A 15734-nucleotide genomic window follows, 5' to 3' on the forward strand; every position below is an offset into this window, starting at 1 on the left:
TTACCATTAATAATTTTTTTTTTATAATCACACATATATCATTGGGCTACAAAAATTTTACATTTTAAATTTTAAGATCACAAGTTTCAAATATTCTTTTTTTACTTAAACTTGATGCGGACTCAAAAGACATCATCTAAATTGAAACAAGTATTTGAAAAGGTAATCAACTGATCCCCAGCCACTTATCCGTCATAGCAAAGGAAGAAGGAAGAGGGAAAAAGGGTATCAAATAAGCAAGGTCAAAATGTAAGTGGAGTGAGTGGGTTACTGGTTAAAGTAACAGAAGATGAAAAGTAAAAGTCAGTTTGGCTATAAGAAGTCTTTTGCAGTAAAAGCTAAACACATCGTACGATCTTCTCATGATCTATCGACCAGGCACTAGTCACAGTACTGTAAAATATCAGAAAACTCTGATTAGCCTAGGGGCATAAAAAACTCCTACACTAGTATAATAATTAGGTGTGATTTGTTTACAGAAAACTTTAGTTTATGGATTTCCGTATAAGTTGTCAGAGACAATAGCTGCCATAAAAGCAGAATAGTTGCAGCAGTTGTAGATACAACAGAGACCCCTCTCACTCATTATATTTTGCACAGAAGACACTGTTCAGAGAGCCCCAGTGTGTGAATGTAAGTGAGAGAAAGAAAAAAAGGAAAAAAAGATAACAATAATATTATGATCAGAACCATTAGTTTTATCCATGTACATAAGATTCTGCAACCCAAATGGTCCCTTAAATAATATTAATCTCTCTGTCCCATTTATGTGATGTTATTTTCTCCTTGAGAGTTAAATTAATTATTCTTTTATAATATATAATATTTTTACGTAATTTTGAAATGTTCGTTTTATTTCAACACACTATCCTCTCTTTGGAAATAACTTTAGATCTGCGTACACACATTAATGGCAATACACTAGGTTTGTTATTGTTATTTCAACAATAATAATAATAACATATTTAGTGTGATCTTATAAGAGGAGTCTGTGGAGCATAGAGTATACGAAGATTTTACCCTAACCTTATGAAAGATAAATAAATTATTTTCAATAGTGAGTCGAGAAAAATATTTTCAAAATAGATTTTAAAAATATAAGAGTATCAAATACACTATTAAAATTAAGAAATTTAAATATCGAAAAATGAAGTGTGTCAAATAAATATGGACAGTGGGTTAGTATTGCCTTGCCTACTATACTATATATTCTCTTCCCAAAAGAGCTCCTTTTATTCAGTACACCACTCTCCTTTTCTCTTCTCAAATATTTAGTGATATTTGTGATCAATGATGAGTACTGCAGCAAGAAGTCGATTTCCATTCACAGCAAATCAATGGCAAGAACTTGAACATCAAGCTCTTATTTACAAGTACATGGTTTCTGGAATGCCTGTTCCACCTGATCTTCTTTATACTATCAGAAGAAGCATGGATTCTTCCCTTTCGTCAAAGCTCGTTCTCCACCAACCTCACCACAGTACTCTTCTTTCTTCACCCTATTTCATTATTTCAAAATTCTCACAAAAACAAGTCAAAGTATTGATCTTTATGCATAAAATCTTGTACCAATATGTTGCATCTTTCTCTATACATATATGTTTCTGTTGTGTTGTGTTTGGACATTATTTGTAAAGATTGGACTTTTTAAATGTTGCTCACAAGAATGAGTCAAAGTAATGTAAAGATCTTTATGCATACAGTTCTTGAAATATGTACTCCCTCCGTCCTTTGTTTCAGTGCTTGACTCCACACAGAAAGAAAGAGTGCCACATAGATTGGAGCGGATCGAAAATTTGTTGCATCTTTCTGTATACAGGGGTACATATATGTTTCTGTTATGTTGTGTTTGGTCATTATTTGTAAAGATTGGGTTTTGTTTCAGTTTACTCACAAGAATGAGTCAAAGTAAAGATCTTTATGCATATAATTCTTGAAATATGTACTCCCTCCATCCTATATTGCGGTGTTTGACTCAGCACGAAGAGAAAGAGTGACACATATATTGGGATGGAGGGGTAGCATCTTTTTGTATATAGGTGCCAAAAGATTGGAATTTTTTAGTTTACTCCCAAAAAATAACTCAAAGTAAAGATCTTTATGCATGAAATCTTGAAGTATGTACTCCCTCCATCCTGTGTGGTAGTGTTTGACTTGGCCTGGCGAGAAAGAGTGTCACATATATTGGGATGGAGGGAGCAGTATCTTTTTGTATGTAGGCGTATAAACACTGGATTTTTTAGACTCCCAAAAATAAGTCAAAGATGAGATCTTTATGCATGAAATGTTGAAATATGCACTTGTGTTAGATCATCTTTTTTTATAAAAATTGATTTTTTTTGTTGTTGGTGTAGTTGGATGGAACTGTTTTCAAATGGGATTTGGGAAGAAAATAGATCCAGAGCCAGGGAGATGTAGAAGAACAGATGGTAAAAAATGGAGATGTTCAAAAGAAGCTTATCCAGATTCCAAATACTGTGAAAGACACATGCACAGAGGCAGAAACCGTTCAAGAAAGCCTGTGGAAATTATGACAACAACATCAACTAACACATCAACAACAACAAGACCTATTTCTACTGCTACTAATACTACAGCTCCAACAGCAATTTCCATCTCATCAATCAACAAAAACACAAACAATATTTCCTCTTCTAGCCCCACTTCTTCCCTTCACTCTTTTTCTTATTTGTCATCAACTCATGAACCCCACCAATATCCTTTCCTTTATCCTCATTCTTCTTCCTCTAGACCATCCCCTGCTGCCATTGGTTTGGAATCTTCTGCTTACTCCAGGTTTAACTTCTGACTTGACATCTTTAATTTGTCATGTGACGTGGTTTGACTTGGTGTAGAGTTAAGTAAAAAAAAATGATTTTTGAAATTTGTGATTTTTCGGCCATAACATTATGTACATTTTTAATTTGTCAAATTGTTAAATTTATATGGCATCGATTGACTTTGTATGAAGTTCAAGAAAAACTATTTTTTTAAGATTTGTAATTTTAAAGCCAAGGTGAAGCAGGGAATTTGGGTGTTCAAGATTTAATACTCATATAAAAAATAACTTTTGATATATATATAATATAAGTTTTTATATAAATAGTAGTAAGTGTTCAGATGATCACCCTTCAATGTATGTGTTTACGCCACTACTTAAAGCCATGACATGTAGTGCCCATAAAAATATATCATTAAGAGCAAAACAAAATTTTTAAAGAAAAGTATCATTCCTTTAGGAGGAGTGTCACACAAAATGAAAGAAAGTACATAGTACTTGATTTATTTATGTATAAACTTGAGGTTTTTGGTTAAATTATGGTTTACAGAAATGGATATGGAGATGGAATGAAGGAGGATGTAGATGAGCATATTTTCTTCTCAGAAACTTCAGGGACAGTGAGAAGTACATGTGGTTCAAATTCAGTGGATGATACTTGGCAATTATCTCCATTAACAATGGCTTCACCAATGAAACAGAGGACTTACTCTCTATCACAGAATACAGGACACTCAGCTTCTTCTTACTTACAACTTCAAAGCTTAAATGAATCATCAAAAGATCATCATCATCAGTATTATAATGATGCCAAAAGTATAAAATTAGAGACAGAAGATCAGCAGCACCAGCCTAAGAAAGTAATGCACCATTTTTTTGATGAATGGCCAAAAGACAACAAAGATTCTTGGCTTGATTCTGAGGATAAATTTTCAGGCCTTTCCAAAACTCAACTCTCAATTTCAATACCAAATCCCTCACATGACTTCTTCATCACTACTAATGGTAAATTATCAAGATTTCTTTTTCATTTGATAACTTTTACGTGGTCTGAGGGAGCCTTGGAGCAATTGTAAAGTTGTTTTCGTATAATCTATAAGATCTCGTTTGGATTGGCTTAAAAAAGTGGGATTTCATCAAAAATAGCTTTTAAGCCAAAAAACAATAAGTTGGGGTTACCTTGCTTATTGTTTTTGGCTTGTTTTAAACACTTTTAAAACTTTGCCTAACATTGGAAAAAAAGAAGCTAAAAAGAGCTTAAAAGCCGATTTGACCAGCTTAAAAGTCAATCCAAACACGCTCTATGTCACGTGTTCGAGCCGTGGAAGCAGCCATTAATAGTTGCATTAGGATAGACTGTTGCCCTTTCCCAACCCTGTATGAATACAAGATTCTTCGTGTATCAGGTTTTTTATTTTTTATGTCAACTTTTACATGGTTATGGCCAAAACATTTCTGTTTTGACCAGAATAGTTTATCTTTGTTTTTGCAGAGAAATGAGCTTTGTGAATCAAAGAAGTGGCCAAAAGAGTACTAACTACTTCAATGGTGGTGGGGCGGTGCTTTTTCTGATGTAACTTTCCGTATACCATGTGTTGTGTGTTCTGAAAAAACTGTTTTTTTTTTTCTTATTTATATAAGTGTAGTAGTACTTTAAATTACAAGTATGTGGTGTTTGGCTAACTGAGCTATTTCACATGGTAATATTTGGTTGTCAGCAGCATTGTATTCCTTTCCCCTCCCTAACATTACTACTACTATTGTATTTGTTATGTTTGAATTCGTTGAGCTGACTCAGGTTTCTGCTATTTTTGCCACATGTTGGGATGTTTTTATGAGTCTATATGACGTGTTAAATATCTTCTTCTGGTCTTTTTCTGGTGTTGCTTTCAACGACTACTTTAAACTTTTGCTTAATTACTATTGAACTAGTGCTGATCCACAGTTTTTTGTTTTGTTTTCTACTTATGGCATTTGGTACTAGTGATAAGAAATAATTAATTGTGGAATTAAATTTGAGATGAATTTATTTTATGTTTGATTGCGATAAAGTTACGGTATAACTAATATCGGGACAGTTGTCTTGGAATTGTAGTGTTATTTTTATCTCAATGGAAATGGAAGGATGGGATAACACTTCCGAGATAACTAATTGATATGATGTCCATCTCATTCAAATGATTTGATAGCCAATTTTGTTGACTTGGTTTGGTTTGGTAGACAACCTTGTTGAATTTGTATAATTTTGGTAACCAATTTTATTGACTTGGTTTGGTTTGGTAGCCAACCTTGTTGAAATTGTAAAAAGGGTGTGTAAATTATCAAATATTGTAGGCTTTAGAGAGTGAGGTTTTGGCTATAAAAGGAGAGCTTTAACTCTCATTTCTACACACCAACAAAGAGAGAAAAGAGAGAGCAAGGTATTCCATAAACTATAAGAAAATAGTTTGTGAAGAAAAATAGAGTGTGACAGATATTGTAGTGAGGTGGAAAAAGCAAAGGAGTTTTTATTTCTTTTGAGGGTGTAGTGGTCTTAGGAGTATTTTTTACTCGTTACTACACAGTGTAAAATTCCTCGCTATAGTGATATCAGTTGCTCTTCTTGGCCGTGGTTTTTTCCCATATTCAGAAGGGTTTCCACGTAAAATCTTGGTGTCATTATTGCTGCATTTCTATTCTTGCTGATTTAACCATAACTTAGTGTTCTGCGTTTATCACTAATACGGTAAATACTATTTTTACGGGGTTTATTCCCAACAAGTGGTATCAGAGCCAAGGTTCTGTCTGAGTATGCTCTGTGGTTGCAGCACAGTCTGAACTTCCACATCAGAAAAGAATTACTTTGGTCTCCTAATAAATAGTATTTGTATTTGTGATAAACGATGGAAGCCAACACTAGTAGAATGATTACCTTGAATGACACAAATTATGCCATTTGGAAGGGCAAAATGGAAGATTTGCTCTATGTCAAGAATTTTCATTAACCTGTCTTCGCCACTGTAAAGCCTGATAATAAATCAGATGAAGAGTGTAATCTGTTACACAGGCAGGTTTGCGGCTTTATTAGACAGTGGGTTGATGATAATGTTTTGAACCATATTTCTAGGGAGACACATGCTCGGACCCTATGGGAGCACCTTGAAAGTTTGTATGCTCGTAAAACTGGAAACAACAAGATGTTTCTGATAAAGCAGATGTTGGGTTTAAAATACCACGATGGTTCCGCGATGACAGATCATCTGAATAATTTTCAGGGGATCATGAACCAGTTATCTGCTATGGGCATTAAATTTGATGAAGAAATTCAAGGCTTGTTTCTACTTGGTTCCCTACCAGATTCTTGGGAAATTCTTAGAACTTCATTATCAAATTCTGCTCCGGATGGTGTGATCTCTATGGATCTTGCCAAGAGCAGCCTTCTAAATGAAGAGATGAGAAGAAAATCTCAGGGTTCCTCCTCATCAGATGTCTTGGTGACTGAATCTAGGGGGGAAACAAGAATCGGGGTTCTCAAAATAGAGAACATAATAAAAGCAAATCCAGAAGCAGACTTAAAGATATTGAGTGCTATCATTGCGGGAAGAAATGACACACAAAGAAGTTCTGCCGGATTTTGAAAAAGGAGAATAAAGACAAGGAAGAACAGAAAGAAGATGGCAATCGTGTGGCCATCGTCACTACAGAAGATCTTGTTACAGTCCTTGATGCTAATCTGATAAATATTGCTTGTGATGAGTCAAGCTGGGTTGTGGACAGTGGTGCCGCATCTCATGTGACATCAAGGAAGGAATTTTTCTCATCATATACTCAGGGTGACTTTGGAACTCTGAGTATGGGTAATGAGACTGTATCTAGGGTGGCTGGTGTTGGAACGATTTGTTTGGAAACTAGTATTGGAACTAAACTAGTTTTAAACAATGTAAAGCATGCACCTGATGTTCGTTTGCACTTGATCTCTGTTGGTGTTTTGGATGATGAGGGATATGTCAGTACCAATGGTGCTGGAAAGTGGAAGCTCACTAAGGGCTCCATGATTGTGGCTCGTGGGGAAAAGCGACGTGGTCTATATTGGACTACGGCCTCTACCTGTGTTGATATGGTGAATGCCGTTGAGAGCCATAACTCTTCAACGTTATGGCATAAGAGGCTTAGCCACATTAGCGAGAAAGGACTAAATGTTCTGGCCAAGAAGAAATTGTTGTCAAATTTTGAAAGTGCAAAATTAAAAAAATGTGAGCACTACTTGTCTAGAAAACAAAAAAAAGTTTCTTTCCAGTCTCATCCTCCTTCAAGAAAGACAGAGTTGCTTGAGTTGGTGTATTCAGATTTATGTGGTCCAATGAAGACAAGAACTTTGGGTGGTGCACTTTATTTTGCTACCTTTATTGATGATTGTTCAAGGAAACTTTGGGTCTACATCTTGAAGACTAAAGACCAAGTGTTGGGTGTCTTTAAGTAGTTTCAGGCTTCAGTTGAAAGAGAAACTGGAAAGAAGCTGAAGTGTATTCGTACTGATAACGGTGGTGAATATTGTGGACCGTTTGATGAATACTGCAAACAACAGGGTATCAGACACTAGAAGACTCCTCCTAGACTCCTCAGCTTAATGGTTTAGCAGAAAGGATGAACAGAACATTGATGGAAAGAGTCAGATGTTTGCTTTCTGAAGCAAAGTTGCCGAATTCCTTTTGGGGTGAGGCTTTGTTGACCGCCACACATGTTATTAATCTATCCCCTGCGGTTGCTTTGCAAAGTGATGTTCCAAACAAAGTTTGGTGTGGCAAGGATGTTTCCTATGACCACTTGAAAGTGTTTGGTTGCAAACCTTTTATACATGTGCCTAAAGATGATAGGTCAAAATTAACTGCCAAGACAAGGCAGTGCATCTTCATTGGTTATGGCCTTGATGAGTTTGGTTACAGGCTATATGATCTAATTGAGAAGAAGGTTGTGAGAAGTCGTGATGTTATCTTCGTGGAGGATCAAACCATTGAAGATATTAACAAAGCGGAGAAGTTAAAATCTTCAAGTTCTGAAGGTTTAGTTAATCTTGATCAGGTTCCTCATGCAAATGGGGATGACACTGGTGGACTCAATGATGATGGTGATGCCCAGAACCATATTCCAGATCAACATATTGATGGTGATGGGGATAATAATGCTAATGTTGATGAGATAGATGCTCCTACTCACGAAGCTGTGAACGAGTTAGATATTCCACTCAGGAGGTCTTCTAGACCTCGTACTCCTTCCTCCCGTTATTCACCAAATGAATATGTATTACTCACTGATGGGGGATAACCTGAATGTTATGCGGAGGCCATAAAAGATGAGCACAAGGATCAATGGATTGAGGACATGCAAGATAAGATGAAATCTCTGCATAAGAACCATACTTATGAGTTGGTGAAATTGCCTAAGGGCATGAGAGCTTTGAAGAACAAGTGGGTGTTCAAAGTTAAAGCTGAAGAACATAGTTTGAAGCCCAGATACAAAGCTAGATTGGTTGTCAAAGGATTTGGTCAAAGGAAAGGTGTTGACTTTGACGAAATATTTTCTCCTGTCGTAAAAATGTCCTCCATTCGGACAGTTCTTGGTTTGACTGCCAGTCTTGATTTGGAGATTGAGTAGATGGATGTGAAGACTGCTTTTCTTCACGGTGACTTAGAAGAGGAGATTTATATGGAACAACCTGAAGGCTTCAAGGCAAAAGGTAAAGAAAATCTTGTATGCAAACTTAAGAAGAGTCTACATGGATTGAAGCAAGCTCCCAGATAGTGGTACAAGAAGTTTGAGTCTGTTATGGGGGAGCAAGGCTACAAGAAGACTTCTTCAGATCACTGTGTGTTTGTACAAAGATTTTCTGATGACGATTTTATCATCCTCTTGCTATACATGGATGATATGTTGATTGTGGCCAGGAATTCTTCTAAGATTGACGAGTTGAAGAAACAGTTGAATAAGTCTTTTGCAATGAAAGACTTGGGTCATGCTAAACAGATTTTGGGCATGAGAATTACTCGTTCGAGAGACGAAATGAAGCTTTACTTGTCACAGGAGAAGTACATAGAACGTGTACTGGAGCGCTTCAATATGAAAAGTTCTAAGTTGGTTCGCACACCTCTTCCTGGTCATCTGAAGTTGAGCAAGAAGATGTGTCCAACAACAACGGAGGAAAAAAAAAGAATGGACATGATTCCTTATTCCTCTGCTGTTGGAAGTTTGATGTATGCAATGGTATGCACTCGACCAAATATTGCTCATGCAGTCGGTGTTGTTAGCAGATTTCTCGAAAATCCAGGAAAAGAGCATTGGGAAGCTGTAAAGTGGATACTCAGGTATCTAAGAGGAAGCTCACGTGAATGTTTATGTTTTGGAGGATCAAATCCAATTTTGAAGGGCTATACAGATTCTGATATGGCAGGTGACCTTGATAATAGAAAATCCACTACTGGATATTTGTTTACTTTTTCAAGGGGAGCTATATCATGGCAGTCGAAGTTGCAGAAGTGTGTCGCACTATCTACAACTGAAGCGGAGTATATTGCGGTTACTGAAGCTGGCAAAGAGATGATATGGCTCAAGAGATTTCTTCAAGAACTTGGATTGTGACAGATGGAGTATTTTGTCTATTGCAACAGTCAGAGTGCAATAGACCTAAGCAAAAACTCCATATACCATGCGAGAACAAAACACATTGACGTCAGATATCATTGGATTCGTGAGCAAGTGGAGAACGAATCACTTCAAGTCAAAAAGATTCACATGAGTGAAAATCCTGCAGATATGTTGACCAAGGTGGTACCAAGAGACAAGTTCGAGCTATGCAAAGAACTTGTCGGCATACACTCAAACTAGAAGATAGTGCTACCTCATCTAGATGAATGAGACTGGAGGGGGAGATTGATATGGTGTCCATCTCATTCAAATGATTTGGTAGCCAATTTTGTTGACTTGGTTTGGTTTGGTAGCCAACCTTGTTGAATTTATATAATTTGGTAGCCAATTTTATTGACTTGGTTTGATTTGGTAGTCAACCTTGTTGAAATTGTGAAAATGGTGTGTAAATTGTCAAATATTGTAGGCTTTAGAGAGTGAGGTTTTGGCTATAAAAGGAGAGCTTTAACTCTCATTTCTACACACCAACAAAGAGAGAAAAGAGAGAGTAAGGTATTCCATAAACTATAAGAAAATAGTTTGTGAAGAAAAATAGAGTGTGAAAGATATTGTAGTGAGGTGGAAAAAGCAAAGGAGTGTTTATTTCTTTTGAGGGTGTAGTGGTCTTAGGAGTATTTTTTACTCGTTACTACACAGTGTAAAATTCCTCGCTATAGTGATATCAGTTGTTCTTCTTGGCCGTGGTTTTTTCCCTTATTCAGAAGGGTTTCCACGTAAAATCTTGGTGTCATTATTGCTGCATTTCTATTCTTGCTGATTTAACCATAACTTAGTGTTCTGTGTTTATCACTAATACCGTGAATACTATTTTTACGGGGTTTATTCCCAACACTAATCTCGTAATAATTAATTATAGGAAAACTTGTTTTCTAACCAAACGATCCCTTAGTATTCGACTCGCATTTGGGCTTGACTTAATTTGAATTTGCGTCAGAAAATCTCACATTTGGGATTAACCGTTCTGTAACAAATCTGACTTCATATTCGGGCTCGAATCCGAGTTCTCTAGTTAGAAATGGAGTAGTTTAGTTACCTCTCCTCTACCATCCTTGTTGGTACCCATGTTGCTTGTTTGGATTCTTTTGTTATCTTATGCTTTTATATGTTTTTTTATAATAACATAAAGCTGCTGCTCACACATTTGGCTCTTTTTTACACTCATGTACAAACCAAGGTTTACTTAAGAAGTAAAAGAAATTAATATTATAATTAGTATATGGTCCTGCATTAGACTATCTACATTTAATTACTTCTGTTTCGATGCACATGCATTCTGACCTAGTAAGAATCTCAAAGAATATAAAAAAATGTAACTTTTGTATCGACTTGAAGCTACTAAGCTTTTGAATATCTTAGGGACATGAAATGCTGACCCCTAAGAAACATTTTACTTTTAGGGGCAGTACTAAAACAATTGGCCCTTGTGTCTAAATATCTGAAAGGATTTGATCTCCAGGTCTTTAAATGTTGGCCATGCAAAAATAAGAACTTATATACGTGTAAAAATATTTACACTATACTTTCACGCCACTTAAAAGATAGCTACAGATAACTTTCATAAAATATAAATTTAAAACTTGAAAAAATAAGACAAGTTATAGCATGATTCATTATTATCATCACCCCGGGGGCGGAGCCAGCATGAGCCCACCTAATTCGGACAAATCTAGTAGTTTTGATTGAAGTCCCGACTGTGTCTTTGATCATCACAATATAAATGTACATTTACTCTAGTGTAAGAAATGATTTGGTATCCGATTCTGATCATCCAAATCTCTGTGTCAGCAATTTAGGCTTTGAATATCAGTGAAGCTAGGTAAGAAGATAATGGACAGAATATAAATAAAAGATGAGCAACATTTGATGATGTCTAAGCCAATATTTAGCTCAAATAAAACGTGTGAAAATACTGTTTTAGCTTTTGCAAAATGTTTTTGGCTAAGTAAATGATAAACATACCATACCGAATCGTTCCGTTTTGATATCACCTTTGGGAAAATGCTTCTCTATAAAAACCCACATACCCATTCTTTCGACATTGTTTTATCACATTATAAATTCAATAAATACATTTACATACACCAATACATACGAACCTTACATATCATGCAAAACTATTATATTGTGCTACTGAGCAGCATCATCTAGACTTAAAACTAAAGGGTCGTTTGGTTGGAAAATAAGTTGTCCCTGAATTAATTATCTCGGGATTAGTTATTTCGAAATTGTTATTCTATATATCCTTCCCTAAGGATAAAAATAATACTCCCCCCGGTCCAAAATAAGTGATTTTTTGGACGTTTTCACACAGATTAAGAAATCCACCTTTTAGCATTAATTAACAATAGAATTGACCATATTAACCTTTACTATCTCACATAAATACTCCTAACACATATTCCAACATTATTTACTCCAAGGACAATATAGGAAAAAAATAAATAATTAATTCTTGAAATCTGGAAAAATCACTTATTTTGGACCACAAGAAAAAGGTCAAAAGATCACTTATTTTAGATCGGAGGGAGTATTATAATCCCGAGAATTTCGAGATTAGTTATATTTCGATCTTATCTCAATCAAACGTGAGATAAACTTATTTTAAATTTAATCTCGATATTAATTATCCTTTTATCTCTCAAAGCAAAAGAGCACTAAGAGTTCTTTTAGTATATGCTAAAAGAATTTTTTTTATCATAAAAGTCATACTAGTATACAATTAAACACAGTCATATAAAATAAAAGGGGGAGAGTAACTTTGCTAAAGGAATGGTATAGCAAAGAAAACCATAATGGTTTTAACTTGAAGAGGATCATTTCTCGTGGACAAAACATGTGAAAAAAATGCAGAAGTAAATAGAGATGATAGTACAGAAAAATGAATAGAATTGGAGAAGCAAATATCATAAATGTAAATGGACATGGGGAATGGAAGCAAGGGGGAAGTGTGGGTGCAGAGAAGCAGAAGAGCAGTCAAAATAGGACAGAAGACAACACTGTAGGAAAAGAACACTGTCTACTTCTGAGCCATTATAGGAGTAGAGTAATGACTAGACCAGTCCACACTATACTGTACTCGTCAGAACTCAGCACACATGAGTATACGTACAGAATGATAAAACTTCTCTGTCAAAAGTGCAGGGATTGATTGAGATTCTTCTTTAATCTTAAAATTAGTGGTATAAGATCAGCTTAGAGAATAAAAAACTTTCTTTTTATCAAAGTTATTCCATTTTTCTTGAAGCCTTGACGTAACTGATAAAATTATGCCATGTGATCAAGAAATCACCGGTTCGAGCCATGGAAATAGCCTCTTGCAGAAATGCAAGATAAGACTGCGTATGATAAATCCTTGTGGTTCGGTCATTTCTCGGACCCGCGCATAACAAAAGTTTAGTATAATGGACTGTTTTTTTTAATCCATCCATTCTTATTTTAATTGTTGCTTTAATTCTTTTATGCTCATTAAAAAAAAAGTATAGTTTAGTAAGTTACCCTTAGTAGACTTACTAAGCACAAATTTGCAGTAATGAATCAACGAGTTAATAATTTACGCTTTTAAATAAGACAATCATATATTTTAACATGATATCAGACAGTTAATTAGTCAAATTTATTGGTGTTTGACCAGTAAAAAAATTAGATCCAGACATAGGGAGAGGTATGATCACACACTTTAACATTTACTTTAAGCATTTATCCTGGTTTTCTTGTCATATTTGATTTTTCTATCTCTCGAAAGAATAACAATATATTTACCATAATTATTTTTTCTTTTACGTAAAAGAAAATATAGTTATTTCATATTAGACTACTTTTTTCTTGGAAAAGATGTTGACTTCTATAAATTAAGGATCTTTTTTCTTAGCAGCATCCACAATATAGTCATAAGGGGTTTGAGAGTCTTGTTTAGGGGAAGAATTTCGGGCTAAGTGTTGGCCTGTCATTTGTGTTTGTCTTTTCGTGAGATTGTTTTATCGATATTTTTTACTCTCTTTTATATAGTGCATTACTTATCTACGTCTGTGAACGTATGTCAATTAATCGAACCATGTTAATATTTGTATTTCTTTTAGTATATTTTTCTTTTATTGTTAGATTTATCGTTATCAAAAATTTGCTTTAATTACTAATTTTCGCATGATTTTTTCGACGAACAATTATGTCACCTAATACCATTTTATTCAAGTTAGTACTATATTTTTCAGTCCGTCAGTAATTTGCAGAGATGAGTAAATTGATTTAATGAGAAGTGCTCAAAAGCTTTATAGTACTAGCATGTGCTGCTGTTTGCAGGAAGAAACAGGTGAGAAACTGAGAAGAAAAAACCCACTCACACAGTGACTCTGCAAAATTTGCAGTCTGCACCTTACTGCTTTTCTTTCTTTTGTCAGCTCAGCTCAGCCAAAAACTGACTTCCAACCATGATTCATCCTCTCTTTTATTTCGGTAAAAATTTATTGATGTTTATATCAAATAAATAAGTGTATGATATGTGCTTATATTTAAGATTTTATTACTTAATTATTATTATTAAATCATATAATAATGGTAAGTGACAGAGTTTGATTAAACAACAGGTGCGAATAATATTCTTACCTATTTACTGCTCCATTGACATGTTAAATAGAGAAGTTTTATTTTGTATCTCGTACAACTTATACTAGTTGTATGAGGCTCCTTTTTATCTCATAAATTTGTGGACCTCAATTTTACACTTCTGGATCCACAAAATTGTGAGACAAAAAAATTGTCTCATACAACTAGTGTCAGTTGTATGAGACACAAAATAAAATTTTCCTGTTAAATAGGTGCATGACATGCATATTTTTGTATTTATATTTAACTATAATTAATAAATATTATAATATTATTAAACTATTTAATCACAATTAGTTGATATAATTAGATTAATGATAATTAGTTGATATAATTAAATTAAACATCGAGTACAAATAACCTTTTAGATATTTACCGCTCATGTTACTCTCTCATTATCTAACGTCGTTTTTCTTAGTAGGCGTTTGGACATAAGAATGGTAAAATTTTGAAAAAAAGTGAACTTTTTTTTCAATTGAAAATGATATTTAAGAATTAGAATTGTCTTTGGACATAAATACAATTTTGGGCTGTTTTTGAATTTCTGTGAGTGATTTAAAGTGAAAATTTTAAAAAACAACCTTTTGGAGTTTTTCAAATTTTTGAAAAATTACGAAATTCATCTTCAAGTGAAAATTGAAAATTTTATGACCAAACACTGATTTCGAAAAAAATGTGAAATTTTCTTGAAAAAAAATGAAAATTTTGTATGGCCAAACAGCCCCTTACTAACTTGTTGGCTCTTGCATAAATGCATTTGCAGATAGTTCTTATTCTTTTCCCGTAGTTTTCTATTTTAATTTTTTTTTTGTGGGGTAATTTTCTATTTTAACTTTTTTCTCTCTTTCACTCACTTTCATGTTAACAAGACAGTAAAACTCACCACGCCATTTTGGATACAAGAAAATGGCAACGACTGTTACCCCAACCAATTTTTTTCATCAATTTTCTTGTGATTACCTTTTTCTTCATTAATTTTAGTTCCATTCTTTTGATGGAATAATATGCATAAAGCCTTAAGCAATTGTCTCCTTAAATATTTAATGTTTGACCAAAAGATATTGAAACTTTTTTGATTAAATCAATTAATGAAGATGAAGAGGTAAATCTTAGTCGAGCATAATAAACTATAGATCTATAAACAAATCAGAAAATGATAAATAAAATAAAATAGGGGCGATCAATCTTATTGATATTTTTCATTTTTCCTTTCACCAATCGATGGAGATAATCAGTTTACGTAGTGTATGGAATATTGTTTTGTCTTCTTTTTTGCTAAGAAGATTACAGAGGAGAGGAAAAAGAGGAAAAATAGCCCCCCTTTTCTATGAAGGTTCCCTCTCTCTATATAGTCATGGAGTCTTTGCTACGTTCTTGGGTCGATGCAACTTTATACCACGTCATTTTTCGTTGTTCCCTGAGCATTGTTCTTCGACTTAGTAGTACTGTGAGTACGTGATTTGGAGCAAGTCACGGCGTCTTTCACTATCCCACCGTTTGGACGGGATCCCAATTGGGTCGACCACAGCGGTCAGATTTTGACCAATACAGTTAGTCCCTCCGTCTACCGGGGTCGTCTCTTGTCGGGCCTGGCAGACGGATTATGATTTTTACACATTTAAGAAAAATCTGACTATCTACCCTTTGGGTATGATTTTTAGATTCAAGTAATGTAACG

General features: G+C 34.6%; 1 protein-coding gene across 1 annotated transcript; it reads left to right on the forward strand.

Moving 5' to 3' along the window:
• The first annotated feature begins 1195 nt into the window (after positions 1 to 1195).
• LOC107774428 (growth-regulating factor 1-like) lies at positions 1196 to 4597 on the forward strand. Its single transcript, XM_016593954.2, has 4 exons — positions 1196 to 1480; positions 2355 to 2796; positions 3330 to 3784; positions 4272 to 4597. The coding sequence occupies exons 1-4, from the start codon at positions 1291 to 1293 to the stop codon at positions 4277 to 4279; spliced, it is 1095 nt and encodes a 364-aa protein (XP_016449440.1). The 5' UTR covers positions 1196 to 1290; the 3' UTR covers positions 4280 to 4597.
• The last annotated feature ends 11137 nt before the right edge of the window (positions 4598 to 15734 follow it).

Source organism: Nicotiana tabacum, chromosome 10 (assembly GCF_000715075.1).
Source record: "Nicotiana tabacum cultivar K326 chromosome 10, ASM71507v2, whole genome shotgun sequence".
NCBI lineage: Eukaryota > Viridiplantae > Streptophyta > Magnoliopsida > Solanales > Solanaceae > Nicotiana > Nicotiana tabacum.

What these genes read in the sequence shown, in the direction of transcription:
- LOC107774428 (XM_016593954.2), top strand. Translation starts at nt 1,291, where the DNA reads ATGATGAGTACTGCAGCAAGAAGTCGATTTCCATTCACAGCAAATCAA. An exon ending in TCTCCACCAACCTCACCACA is followed by an intron (nt 1,481 to 2,354) that starts GTACTCTTCTTT and finishes TTGTTGGTGTAG; the next exon opens with TTGGATGGAACTGTTTTCAA. An exon ending in GAATCTTCTGCTTACTCCAG is followed by an intron (nt 2,797 to 3,329) that starts GTTTAACTTCTG and finishes TATGGTTTACAG; the next exon opens with AAATGGATATGGAGATGGAA.